This window comes from Giraffa tippelskirchi, chromosome 4, assembly GCF_054371585.1.
Source record: "Giraffa tippelskirchi isolate mGirTip1 chromosome 4, T2T-mGirTip1v1.2.pri, whole genome shotgun sequence".
Taxonomy (NCBI): domain Eukaryota; kingdom Metazoa; phylum Chordata; class Mammalia; order Artiodactyla; family Giraffidae; genus Giraffa; species Giraffa tippelskirchi.
In genome coordinates, this window is record NC_137278.1 from 174601534 (window position 1) to 174616483 (window position 14950).

Sequence of the window (14950 nt, forward strand, 5' to 3'; positions counted from 1 at the left end):
CATATTGCTTTAAATTTGATGACATTGTAGAATTCTTACTATGGAAATCTCTTTAAGACAGTTTCCTACCCCTTTCTTTTTGTAAAATGACACATAGGAGCTATACAATCCATTAATTTTAAAACAGCTCTCAGAATTGTAAGAAATGAACCACACAGACCCTTGGAAGGTTTTTTTTATCTGCACAATGTGTTTTCTTCTAAGCCCTAACACCTCTTGTAGGATGGCTGAGCTGCCTTGTCATGAAGGTATACTGAGAGCTGCTCAGCAAGGGTGTCTAAGCAACTTAGTGACAGATGCTAATGTCAGTTTAATCAGGAAACATTAAAGGTTGAGATTCTGTCCTCCTGAAACAGCTGGTTTATTGAGCTAAATTCTGTATTTCTTCTTAATAAAAGCTGCCCAACTTCAGCTGTGCTTTTTAAGTTCCTTTTGGGCATGATCCTTATCTCCTTTCTTCTCTTCACTGTTGTGATTTATTAGATCAATGCAACACCTCTTTTGGTTTATAAGATCTACTTAATGTTTTTCTGCTTTGATTTTGTTCCTTACCTTTTTATGTTGTGTAAATTTTTTTTTCAAGGGCTAGTCCCTACAATTTAATGGAGTCTTTCTTCCCAAAAGGTCTACTTTGGCATGGCTTGTCACAGATGTCTGGATAACATCTCTGTTAAACAATACAGAATGACATTCTGCTTCTTTTTAAAAGAGGTAGAATCAGGACTTCCCTGGTGGTCCAGTGGCTAAGATTCCATGCTCCAAATGCAGGGGGACATGGGTTCAATTCCTGGTCAGGGTAGATCCCACATGCTGCAAGTAAGAGTTTGCATGCCACAACTAAGACCTGGCACAACCAATAAATATAAAATTTAATAAAAATAAAAGAGGTAGAATCAGAATAGAGAATATCTTTACCACATCTAAGTCTTTATGGCCAACTTGTGCAGACTCACTCTTAGAGTCTGATGGGTTTCCTTTCCCCCTTAGCGTACACTGTTTCATTACCTTATCTTTTTAACCAACTACTTAACTTTGATTTTCTCTCTGGTGACCTCAGAGCTTGGCTAGATTTCGCCCCATTCAGCCTTGCACCTTCCTGTCAGCCTTGCTGACCCCTCTGAGATACTTTGAAACATGAGGCAACAGACAAGGACCTCAGATTGCCCAGGGAAATATTTATTTGACAGCATTGGGAGTGTAGCTGTTAATTATAAAAGTTTCTTTCTGCTAAGAATTATGATTTTTCAGTAGATTTTCATTTTGAGAACTGTTGAGTATTTTCTTTGTGAGGTTTATAGAAACTAGTCTATCTTTTTCACCATTTGGAAGGACAATCTGAACCGTAGCTATTTATATTTCAGTATTAGATTGAATACCCCTGTAACTTAAAATCAGTAGCTTAAAAGTATTGGGAGTTGGGTAGTGGGGAGAGTGGTGCTAATCAGGAAGAAACCAGTAAACATGTAAATATAGTACAACCCATTGGGGCTTTTTATTTTCCTCCGGGTACCACAAAGGAATCCAGAAAGCATCCAGTGTGTGTATAGTTCTGCAGCAGGGCAGCAGTGCTCAGGACTTGTTTCTGTTTGGGTCTGCAGAGATCGCCTGCTCCCACAGTGGATTCCTCTGTTAGCCGAGTGTCCTGCCATCACCCGAATGTATGAGGAGAGCGCCCTCCTGCGAGATCACATGACAGTCAACTCCCTCATCCGCGTTCTGCAGACCATCCAGGACTTCACCATAGTCTTAGAAGGCTCACTCATCAAAGGAGTGGACGTGTAACCCAATTAGCTAGAAACTCAGTCCAGAACCCTTGTTCCTGAACCTTCCCCAACAATGGGGACAGATTTGGACTTGTCTGACAAGGCACTGAGTCACTGCAGGGGCTGCACAGCGTGTCCCCCAATGTGAACAGTTCTCACACTGCAGACAAGGCAAAATGCTGTATTGTAGTTCATTTGAACCTGGAATTTAGTATAAAATAGAGTATTTTCATGTGTTAGATGTGTGTAAATATGCTCTCTTCTTTAAGAAATTCTATTACTCTAATAAGATACTTTTCTTAGATTGAATACTCCTGTAACTTAAAATCAGTAGCTTAAAAGTATTGGGAGTTGGGTAATGGGGAGAGTGGTGCTAGTCAGGAAGAAGCCAGTAAACATGTAAATATAGTACAACCCATTGGGGCTTTTTATTTTCCTCCAGGTACCACAAAGGAATCCAGAAAGCATTGTTATGTACTCACCAGCCCTCCTGGTGTCTTGCCCTTTATATTGTGAATGTAAACAGTTTACACGTACTGTAGGGGAGAGTAGCCCTCATTTACATTTACATCTTTTAAGTTTCAGATGGTTTCATAATTTGAATTGAGCCACTCTTCCAGTCTTTTGGAAAATTTTTTCATCAGCACAAGATAAAGATATAATTCAAATATTGTAAATACTGGACCCCAGGAGCTTGGCTGGACTGAAGAGAGCACACAGAGCCCTGAGAAGTGTGTGAAATTGTGGGGGTTTATTAACTTCTTTACACTTTGGGAAGATGAGCCTAGACTGACTTCATCCTTGACATTTTTATTCTTGTTATTTGAGGTACTTTGGGGAGATGTGAATTTCAGAGTGTTGGCCTTATAGTCTTAAAAACTGCCAACAGCAGTTTGATTCTGTACTTTCAATTTGGCCACCTCAACCCTGCAGTGGTCCCTTACCTCTCAAGAATAACCACAAACACTGTCTTTGTTCGGTTCCAATCACCCGCCTCCCCTCTTCCAGTGCCCATCCCCCCTCAGGAAATGGAAAGAATGTCTAAGAAGGAGGAGGACTCTGTGTGGCTTGGAATGTTTTTGTGAAAGTATTTGTTGACCATGATAATGCAAATACCAGAAGAAGAGTGAAAGAATGAACCCTTTCTGGGTGTTTCAGGGCCAGCTGTATGTTCCTTTGTAAGCAGGGGTGAAAATGTAATACTGCTGGCCCAGGAAGGTAAAAGCCAGTACTGCGCAGACTGGCAAAATGGAAGCAAATAAGAGGCAACAGTTTGGAAGACCAAACGTTGTGAGTAACTTTCCAATTTGGTGTTTTTTAAGGAAGTTAAATACAGTGTTAGCACGTTACCTTAAGTCTTCATGTTACGGTTGGTCTTGTAAGTAATTTAGACATTTGCACGTTCTTAGCAATGAAATTGCCTTAGCAGAGCTCCAGGTTTTATTCCCAGTTGTGACTGAGAAGCAAAGTTATGGCCCCTCAGGACCCTTGTGTCATCTGAGGGTCTTGGGCTTTAGCCAGTAGTGTTGCTTCCCTTTTTCTCTTGAGGAAGAAACTGATGAAATAAGTGCCCCACTCCCGTTATCAAACACTGGATTCAGTCTTCAGCCAAGGCACACTCCCTTTTAATACGTGACTGAGACCTTGAGGAGGTAAGGGAGAACTGAAGGCAGCATTTAGAAACCCATGGAAAGGGTTTAAGATGGTTCTGGGTGACCTGGGTAGACCAGAAATTTGTTTGCCTGCAGCTAAAGTTTGTCCACAGTGGTGTGGCTACCCCTGGAACATGGAGAGTCTATTATGGGACATATCCAGAACCTGTTTCACACCAGGTGCTTACTGTTTCAATGATGAGAAACCATAGAATGATCCAATCTAGGGTTTTGTTCTTGTTACCTTTTCCAAAGGCCTTGCTTCTGACACATTCTGGGCAGAGAGGTGACTTAGGTTAGCATGCTAGAATTGAGTCATCTCATCTAGCCTTCTCATTTTACAGATGGGAAGACTTATGGATCAGAGAGATTAAATACTTAGCCGCACACCTGGTCAGTGACAACACAGGGTGTAGAATTCATGTTTTTTTTTAATTATACCAGCCTACATGAGACTGGCCTTCAAGGCATTCATATTAATAATAGTCTTTCTACCCTTGGATCTTAATTCATCCACCTATACAGGTAGTAATAATTTAAAGGGATTAATATTCATTTTAACAAATTGTCCTTAAGTTATAGAAAATTACACCTGTTATAAAAAGTAGCAGCAGGAATTCCCTGGCAGTCCAGTGGTTAGGATTCCACACTTTTACTGCTGAGGACCTGGGTTTGATCCCTGGTCAGGGAACTAAAATCTCACAAGCCTTATGGCACAGCCAAAAACAAAACTAGGAGCAAAACTGGATTTCAGACCTGTGAGTAAAACCATTACTTTAGAAAGTAATATCCCCCAAGAGTCTGACCTAAAGTTTCATCCCATTTTCTATTATCTGTTCTTTTGAAAATTTCTAGTGATGGGTCATGGTGGCTTTTCAGAAGAAATTTAATATTTGGAAACAACAAAAAGTTCTTAGAATCCAAGTTGATGAATGAAAAGGATACTTAAGCAGAGTTTGGGGTCATGTAAGAAATACAGTTCTAAAGAAGTTAAGACAATTCTTATATGGCTTATAACTGTCTTTGAGTATCAAAGTATTTTGAGCAGGACAGCAGCAGAATTCTTAGAATAAATGTACATATAAGTGTACATAGCCTTCAGACCTGACTTTGGAAAGTCATTCAGAGGTATACTTTTTGCTGTTAATAAATTAGTATATTGCTATATCATCATACTTCAAAGTTAAAGTATACAAAAATCAAATTTGACTTTTTTCTTCAAAATAAATTAAAAGTTGTGCCTGGAGTCATGATTAGTATTTTCACAAAATAGCTTAAGAAGAAATTATTTTAAAATTAAATTGCCAAAAATGTTAGCTTTTGAAATACTTATCTTCCAAGTGTTTTTCAAATGTTCCGAAACTCCTAATAATAACCTTTTTGATATAGTGGCATTACACCAGTGTTGGTATTATGTGTGAGACCCTGAAGCTGTGTTCTGTTTGGGGGCTTATCTGCACCTTAAAATGACTGAGGCTCAGTGTGGAGTAGTATAAAGTTGGGCTCTCAGTGGAGAAAGTGGGGCTACTGAGATCAAAAGGAAGGCCTCCCAACCTTCCCTTCCTCTTTCCCACTGTGGCAAGAATTTGATAGAAGAAACCGAAAGCTTGCAAAATTTATGATTTCCCTCTAAATTTTATTTTAAATATTTCATACAATTTGTACCTTTTGTAACCCTGTGATATTTACTTTAACATGGCTTTTTAAGAAATCATTTTAATGAACTTCTGTCACACTGTATGAATATACAAGGGAAATACTGAATTGCTTATATTTCCTTTTTTGGCAATAAAGCACTGTTGTATGTAAATGGAAGTAAAAGAGGAATGGAGACTATACATAAGAGTTTGTGTATAATAAATGCTGACCCCTCTGAGATACTTTGAAATATGAGGCAACAGACAAGGACCTCAGATTGCCCAGGGAAATATTTATTTGACAGCATTGGGAGTGTAGCTGTTAATTATAAAAGTTTCTTTCTGCTAAGAATTATGATTTTTCAGTAGATTTTCATTTTGAGAACTGTTGAGTATTTTCTTTGTGAGGTTTATAGAAACTAGTCTATCTTTTTCACCATTTGGAAGGACAATCTGAACCGTAGCTATTTATATTTCAGTATTAATACACCTTCATTGATTGAGAATGGAGTCTTGAGATCTTCTCTACTTTTATAAAGTGAATTCTATTTCCACGTCATTCATGTCATTTTAAGTCCGTGTTTCTTATATAAGTATTTGTTATATTACCTTTTAGTGTAAAAGGAGAAACAAATAATAAACTACTAGGTCTCTTATTCCTATTAAAATCCATTTATAAAACTCTTGAATCAAACTGATTTCCAAGCTTTTTGAAGAGGGTACCAATGGAGTGTGATCAGAATAATCCAAGGAGAACCTCATCCTTTCAGATCTTAGCAGACCTGATTGTCCTCTCAATGACAAAATAAAAATTGGATCCAGAAAGGTATCACACTAAGCAATTAATATGAGTGAAAAAAAATCATCAAAAACATTTTCCTCATTTGAATGAATCCAGGGTATCCTTGGGTTATGTGGGAGGGAATTATGCTTGACACATTCACCTAAATTTATTTGTGTGTGGCCCAGTCTTTATTCCAAACACCAGACAGATCTTGTTAACAGTAGAGAGGTATGGTGAGAATTCTTGTTGTCAATCAAATGAGGGTGTTAAACATATAGAAAGAATTCTCTGTGTTACACTTGAACCATGTATAAATGTATCCTGTGTATTTTTTTTTAAATAAGCATTTCTGCATTTAAATTATTTTTTTTCCTTTGTATTGTTAACAAAATGCATCAGAACTGGATTTTTTTCTCATCTGAACATAATTAAAATTTAAAAAGTATTGTGATATCAAGCACTTTAACATATGTATCAGAGAAACTGATGTGGGTTTTTCAGGTTTTGGAGTACATTTAAATATGACTTTTCATGCTTTGTTCTTTACAAATAAAACTGTGGGGTTGATACTTTGTTTTGCTTCATTATTGTAGAACCTTAATACTGAGTAGTGCACAGGGCCAGTTACTCCAGAAAGTAGAGCAATAAAACCATGATGAGAGAGAAAGCTACATGAAACCATTATGTAGTAGAAATAGGAGCTTCCCACATGGCACAGTGGTAAAGAATACCCCTGCCAGTGCAAGAGGCACAACTGTAGGTGTGGGTTCAATCCCTGGGTCAGGAAGATCTCCTGAAGTAGGAAATGGCAACCTGCTCTAGGATTCTTGCCTGAAGAATTCACGGAGCACGTACACACACACACACACAATAGAAATATAATCTGCTGGGCAACTGGTTATCCAGAAGCCGTAAAAAGAAAAAAAAGTGTGAACCCTATCTTACACCATACAGAAAAATCAATTCTTAGCTTAACAATCTAAACATAAACAGCAAAACAACTTTTGAAAGAAAATGTAGAATGTATTTATGAATTTGGGAAAGGGTAGTATTTCTTAAACAAGACATTCAAAAATAACTAGCACTGTAGCACTGTAGTCCTTAGTAAAAATGAAAGGCAGAGATGCACTGATTATTCACATGTTAAGCATTACTTTAGGTTATGACCATACAGCAGTTTAAACAAACACACACATCAAATTCCTGCTTTTATGGAATTTATTCTAATGGAGCAATTACCTAATAAATATGACAAGTAATACATATAGTTGTTGTTTAGTCGCTAAGTCATGTCCAACACTTTTGTGTCCCCATGGACTGTAGCCCACCAGGCTCCTCTGTCCATGGAATTTTCCAGGCAAGAACACTGGAGTGGGTTGCCATTTCTTTCTCCAGGGAATATTCCTGACCCAGGGACCAAACCCACATCTCCTGCATCGGCAGGCAGATTCTTTACCGACTGAGCCACCTGGGAAGCCCAATACGTATAGTAATTCGATAACAGTAATAAGCAAAGAAGAAGGATTGAAAGTATGGTTGGGGCTGCTTAAAGATGGACTGCAATTATAAATTGGTTTAGCCAGGGAAAGCCTCACTGAAAATGGAGTTGTCTTTAGCTGAGATTGGAAAAAGCGTAAGAGAAACAAGTTTGCAGAAGGAACATCAAGAGCTTACTTTTGGCTGTAAGTTTGGCATGCCTGTTAGACATCCAAGTAAAGATGTTGGATAGTTGCACATATGGATTTGGAGTTCAGAGGAAAATAATGGTGTATTTGTCAGGATCCAAATCAAGAGACAGAAACCACATAGCAATCTGAAAAGAAGCAGTTTAATGTTTAGGACTGTTAGAATTATCCAGAGAAAGAGAGCTAAGGATGTATACAGATGTGTGTGTGTATGTATATGTATAGAGAGAGATTTATTTTAAGGAATCAACTGACACAGTTGTGGAGCCATGGTAAATCCAAAATCTGCAGGTTAGGCTGGTGGACTGGAGAACCAAGGAAAGAATTGTAGTTCAAGTTCAAAGATCGCTGACTGGCAGAATTTCTTCTTGCTCAAACGAGGTCAGTCTATGCTGAATTAAGGCCTTCAACAGATTGGATACGTTATGGAGGCTAATCTGCTTTACTCAAAGTCCACCAATGTAAATGTTTATCTCATCTGAAGAACACCATCACAGAAACTTCCAGAATAATGTCTGATTAAATATCTGGGCACCATGGCCCAGCTAAGTTGATGCATAAAATTAACCATCACAGACTACTATAATAACAAACTAGAATGATGAAGGATTTGCTACTAAGCAATAAAAAGAACTCTAAAGAATACAAAAATAGCATATATAGGGAGCAACTCTAGGGCTGAGGTAACGTAAACCTCAAAGGGCCCCCTCTCACTTAGGCTGAGAGTCAGACTTTATTAGAAAGGGCACAGCCATGGCCCACTGGATGGCAGAGAAGTTAATAGAGATGCTGCACCAGTGCCACTTGTTTGGAATCTGCTGTCAGGTGCCAAAGAAACATCCTTGGAGAGCTGGCATAGCCCAGAACTTGCTGGGAACCCACTGGAGAAGGAGGTGCCAGGGAAGCCCTGCATGGACAGGTGTGATACCAGTAAAGCTCACTACAGAGCCCCCCAAGCCTCCCTACCACGAGAGGTTAGCCTCTGAGACCACAAGGGCTTCCCTTGTGGCTCAGCTGGTAAAGAATCCGCCTGCAGTGCAGGAGACCTGGGTTCAATCCCTGGGTTGGGAGGATCTCCTGGAGAAGGGAAAGGCTTCCCACTCCAGTATTCTGGCCTGGAGAATTCCATGGACCATATAGTTCATGGGGTTGCAAAAAGTCAGACACGACAGAGCAATTTTCACTTTCACTTTCCATAAGAGCCAGGAGCTGCACACTGGAGGAGCCCACAGAGGGGAGCACAGCAGAACTTGGAGAGAAGCTCCCTCCTCCAGTGCCTCTCCAGTGCATTCTGTCAACGAAGATTAACACTGTGCCACCTGTCAAAGGAGAAATGTTTACAAGAAGGTCTAGCTCCATTGCTGCAGAGCAAGATTTTTATTGCTATGGGGCAATAAATTGATAACTGCTCCAAACAGTTTAGTTCCTTATATTCAGTTAAGGAGGAAATGAAGGAGGGGAGTAGGAAAATGCAGGAGACGATAAGATAGTGAGCAAATGTCTCCAAACTTTATGAGGTAAAGATTTAGAGCTGACACTGTCTGCCATTTGAACTTAGTCTAGATGTATACAATTTTCATCACTGCTCTTTTGCAATGTAAGGGAAAGAAGACCTCAGGGGTAGCAATGGTGAAAAGCACTGGGTATGGGTATATTTTTGAAGCTAAAGTCAGAAAGTTTCCTGATGGATTGAACATGGGGGATGAGGAAGAGTCAAAAATGACTCCAAGGGAAACCAGGAGAGCCACTAGAATCGTCACTTTCCTCAAGAATGTTAGGCTGGTGACATCTTTCACCACCAGAGGCCTCACTCTAATTCTGCCCACACTCAGCTCACACAGTAAGGACACCATCATGATCAACCAGGCCACACCCTACACCTACCTACCCAGTCCTCTCTCAAGACGATGGGAACATGCCCAACACGCCTAGCCACCCCCAGACCCTCAGAGCCTTGGAATGGCTGAAATGGCTGAAGAACTGTGAGCTCCTCTGTTGACAGGGACAGGCCCCCTACCCGGTGGCCCCCAATAAAAATGTGAAAGACAAAAACAAAGCTGACTCCAAGGATTTTGACCTGAACAAATGGGAAAGGAGAGGCTAGAATTTCTACTAACTGAGATGAGTAAGGATGTGGGGAGAACAGGATTTAAAGACAGAGCAGGAGTTCAGTTTTAGACATGTTAAATTTCAGATATTGACTAGACATCCAAGTGAAAATGGTGAACAGGAAATTGAATGTCTGAGTCTGGATCTTCTGAGCTATTGGACTTCTGATATGCATTTGGGAGTTGCTGGCATGTATAGATGGAATTTAATGTGATAAAATTGGTCGAGGACACAAAGGGAGGGAGTTATTAAATAATCTCTCAAAACTTTAATTTTACTTTTCCAGTATTGTGACATGATTTACTGTTTGACATTTAGATTACTCTCAGTGTTTCACTATTCTGAACAATACTATAATTAACAAACATCCTTGCTTTGTGAGAAATTACCATTTTTGTAGGTCAAAGACAAATGTCAACTCCATATGACTCAACTTAACATTTTTGATAATTCTTTTGGTTCTTTATCCTGATATGTGCTTTACTTTGATTGAAATTGATACTGTAACCTAGATGGAGCAATTACTCTCTGAGCAGAGTAATCTAAAAATAAATCACTCTAGTCAGAGCCAACATGTGGGCCAGATGTTCCTTATACTCAACATAACCTGGAGGCCTTTTACCTACCCATACTACCCACCTACTACTCATACCACCTATCTACTTGTGTTAAGTGCCCCAAAACTCTTCCTTGATTTCCCACTTACATCCTGTTCAAAACCAGCAGAACTTCAAAATGCCTGGACACAAAAACAATGGACTCAATAAGAAATAGACAAAGTCTCAGTTACAGTAAGATAAAGCTCTTTCTCAATAATTGATAAAAGAAATGGGAAATCAATAGAAACACAGAGGACTTGCACAACAGTACCAACCAACTTGACCTAAGTGATGTTATTAGAATGTCCAACAACACCAGAATACAAATTCTTTTCAAGTACACAAAGAACACTTAACCAAGATTGACCATATTCAGGTCAAGAAAACATGTCAAATTTAAAAAGATTTAAGTCATGTGAAGTATGTTCTTTGGCCACAAGGGTCAAAAAATGAATCCAAACTGAAAGCAGAAAGTATTTTGAACTGAATGAAAATAAAGCATATCAATATTTGTGGGATACATCGAAAGCAGCTCTTAAAAAAAATTAATTGCATTGAACACCTCTGTTAGGAAAAAAAAAGATCTCAAATCAATGACATATACTTCAACCTTTAAAAATCTAAAAACAATAATAGTAATAAAAATAAAGATCAGAGCAGAAATCAATGAAACAGAAAACACAGAAAAAATCAGTGAAAACAGAAGGTGGTTCTTTGAGAAACCAATAAAACTGATAAACCTTTAGCCAAACTGACTACAGAAAAAAAAAAAAAAGACACAAATTGCCATATAAGAATGAGAGAGGTGATGCAAATACAGACATTACATACATTAAAAGGATAATAGGAGAATATTATGAATATCTTTTTGGCAAGAAATTCTATATCTTAAATGGTAGATAAGTTTCTTAAAGACATTAACTACCAAAGATCACTTAAGAAACAGATAATCGGAGTAGCCTATATGTATTAAAGAAATGGAATTTGTTATTCAACCTTTTTTTATCTTTGTCATCTGAGTTTGTTTCCAAGGCAAAACATTCAACATCACAGTAATCCAAGTCGATGCCCCAACCACTAATGCCGAAGAAGCTGAAGTTGAACGATTCTATGAAGACTTATAAGACCTCCTAGAACTAACACCAAAAAAAGATGTCCTTTTCATCATAGGGGGCTGGAATGCAAAAGTAGGAAGATAAGAGAAACCTGGAATAAGAGGGAAGTTTGGCCTTGGAGTATAAAATTAAGCAAGGCAAAGGCTAACAGAGTTTTGCCAAGAGAACACACTGGTCATAGCAAATACCCTCTTCCAACAACACAAGAGACGACTATATGCATGGACATCACCAGATGGTCAATACGAAAATCAGATTTACTATATTCTTTTCAGCTGAAGATGGAGAAGCTCTATACAGTCAACAAAAGAAGACCGGTAGCTGACAGTGGCTCAGATCATGAGCTCCTTATTGCAAAACTCAGACTTACATTGAAGAAAGTAGGGAAAACCACTAGGCCATTCAAGTATGAGCTAAATCAAATCCCTTATGATTATACAGTAGAGGTGACAAATAGATTTAAGGGACTAGATCTGTTAGAGTGCCTGAAAAAATATGGACAAAGGTTTGTAACATTGTACAGAGGGTGGTGACCAAAACCATCCCCAAGAAAAACAAACGCAAGAAGGCAAGGTGGTTGTCTGAGAAGGCCTTACAAATAGTCGAGAAAAGACGAGAAATGAAAGGAAAGGAGAAAGGGAAATATATGCCCAACTGAATGCAGATATCCAAAGAATAGCACGGAGAGATAAGAAAGCCTTCCTCAGTGATCATAGCAAAGAGATAGAGGAAAACAATGAGATGGTGCTGTGAAAGCACTGCACTCAATATGCCAGCAAAATTGGAAAACTCAGCAGTGGCCACAGGACTGGAAAGGTCAGTTTTCATTCCAATTCCAAAGAAGGGCAATGCCAAAGAATGTTCAAATTACTGTATAATTGCATTCTTTTCACATGCCAGCAAGATTATGCTCAAAATCCTTCAAGCTAGGCTTCAGCAGTATGTGAATCAAGAACTTCCAGATGTACAAGCTGGATTTAGAAAATGCAGAGGAACCAGAGATCAGATTGCCAACATATGCCGTATCATTGAAAAAGCAAGGGAATTAAAAAAAACCATCCACTTCTGCTTCACTGACTATGCTGAAGTCTTTTGACTGTGTGGATCACAACAAACTGTGGAAGATTCTTAATGAGATGGGAATATCACAACACATTACCTGCCTCCTGAGAAACGTGCATGCAGACGAGAAGCAACAGCTAGAACTGGACATGGAACAATGGACTAGTTCAAAATTGGGAAAGAAGTACATCAAGGCTGTATATTGTCACCCTGCTTATTTAACTTCTATGCAGAGTATATCATGTGAAATGCCAGGCTGAATGAAGCACAAGCTGGAATCAAGACTGCCAGGAGAAATATCAACAACCTCAGATATGTAGATGATACCACTTTAATGGCAGAAAGTGAAGAGGATCTAAAGAGCCTCTTGATGAAGGGGAAATGGGAGAGTGAAAAAGCTGGCTTAAAACTCTATTCAAAAAATGAAGATCATGCCATCCAGTCCTATCACTTCATGGCAAATAGGTGGGGAAAATGTGGAAACAGTGTCAGATTTCATTTTCTTGGGCTCCAAAATCACTGCGGATGGTGACTGCAACCTTGAAATTAAAAGACGATTTGTTCTTTAACGGATTTGTTCTTGCTCCGTGGAAGAACAGCTATGACAAACCTAGACAGTATTAAAAAGGAGACATCACTTTGTCAACAAAGGTACATATAGTCAAAGCTAAGTATGGTAGCTTTTCTGGTAGTTGTGTATGGATGTGAGAGTTGGACTATAAAGAAGGTTGAGTGCCAAAGAATTGATGCTTTCAAGAGACACATGTACTCCAATGTTCATCACAGCACTGTTTACAATAGCCAGGACATGGAAGCAACCTAGCTGTCCATCGTCAGATGAATGGATAAGAAAGCTGTGGTACATATACACAATGGAATATTACTTAGCTATTAAAAAGAATGCATTTGAATCAGTTCTAATGAGGTGGATGAAACTGGAGCCAATTATACAGAGTGAAGTATGTCAGAAAGAAAAACACCAATACAGTATATTAACGCATATATATGGAATTTAGAAAGATGATAACAATGATCCTCTATGTGAGATAGCAAAAGAGACACAGATGTTAAGAACAGACTTTTGGACTCTGTGGGAGAAGGCAAGGGTGGGATGATTTGAGATAACAGCATTGAAACATGTATATTATCATATGTGAAATAGATCACCAGTCCAGGTTTGATGCATGGGACAGGGTGCTTAGGGCTGGTGCACTGGGATGACCCTGAGGGATGGGATGGGGAGGGAGGTGGGAGGGGGTTCAGGATGGGGAACACATGTACACCCATGGTTGATTCATGTCAATGTATGGCAAAAACCACTACAATATTGTAAAGTAATTAGCCTCCAATTAAAATAAATAAATTTTAAAAAAACAAAGAATTGATGCTTTCAAACTGTGGTCCTGGAGAAGACTCTTGAGAGTCCCTTGGACAATGAGATCAAACAGTCAATCCTAAAAGAAATCAACCCCGAATATTCATTGGAAGGATTGATGCTGAAGCTGAAACTCCAATACTTTGGCCACCTGATGTGAAGAGCTGACTCATTAGGAAAAACCTTGATTCTGGGAAAGATTGAGGGCAAGAGGAGATGGGGGTGACAGAGGATGAGATGGTTGGATGGCATCACTGATTCAATGGACATGAGTTTGAGCAAACTCCAGAAGATAGTGAAGGACAGGGAAGCCTGGTGTGCTGCAGTTCATGGGGTCACAAATAGTCAGACATGACTTAGCATCTGAACAACAACAAATTAACCTTCTCCCAAAGAAAAACTCCAGGTCCAGATAACTTAACTAGTGAATTCTATCCAAAATTTAAGGAATAAATAATGAAAATTCCATACAAAGTCTTCCAGAAAATGGATAAAGAAGTATGTGTTAGTTTGTTAGGGTTGCCATAACAAAGACTGGTTGGCTTAAGCAACAGAAATTTATTTTCTCAATATTCTGAAGGCTAGAATTCTGAGAGCATGGTGTCAGCAGGACTGGTTTCTTCTGAGTCCTTCCTCTTTGACTTCTAGATGGCCGTCCTCTCTCTGTCTTCATATGATATCTCAGTGGCTGTCTGGGTCCTAATTTTCTCTTCCTCTAAGGTCACCAGTCATACTGGATTAGGGCCAACCCTAACGACTTCATTTTAACTTATCTCTTTAAAGACCTTATCTCCAAGTACTGTCACAATCTGAGTACTAGGGGTCAGGATTTCAACACATGAATTCTGAGAGGATACAATTCAGCTCACGACAAGGTAATACTTCCCAGCACATCCCATGAGTCAGCATTGCCCTGATACCAATACCAAACAAATTACAAGAAAAGAAAAACACAGACCAAGAACTCTTATGAAGGTAGCTGTTAAAATTCTTAACAAAATATTAATTCAAATCCAGTGATACAAATAATATGTCATGACTAATTGGGGTCTATCAGGGAAAGCAAGGTTGGATTAACATTCATTCAAGCAACATAATTCACCATACTTACAGACTAAAAAAATAAAAGCAAGTTATAGGCTCATCCCAACAGAGGCAAAAAAATTGAC

The 14950-nt window shown here is 38.9% G+C and overlaps 1 protein-coding gene and 1 long non-coding RNA gene across 7 annotated transcripts in view; one reads left to right on the forward strand and one right to left on the reverse strand.

The window, feature by feature from the left end:
• DENND5B (DENN domain containing 5B) overlaps positions 1-6405 on the forward strand; it is a 217289-nt gene extending 210884 nt beyond the window's left edge. For all 6 annotated transcript variants that reach the window (XM_081591659.1, XM_081591660.1, XM_081591663.1 and 3 more), the window contains one exon: positions 1599-6405. In XM_081591659.1, coding sequence (XP_081447785.1) covers positions 1599-1782 — 184 coding nt within the window. In that variant the 3' untranslated portion in view covers positions 1783-6405. The remainder of the gene's footprint in view (positions 1-1598) is intronic.
• LOC145546030 (uncharacterized) overlaps positions 1-14950 on the reverse strand; it is a 1126586-nt gene that overhangs the window by 135360 nt on the left and 976276 nt on the right. The gene's annotated exons all lie outside the window — the stretch shown is intronic.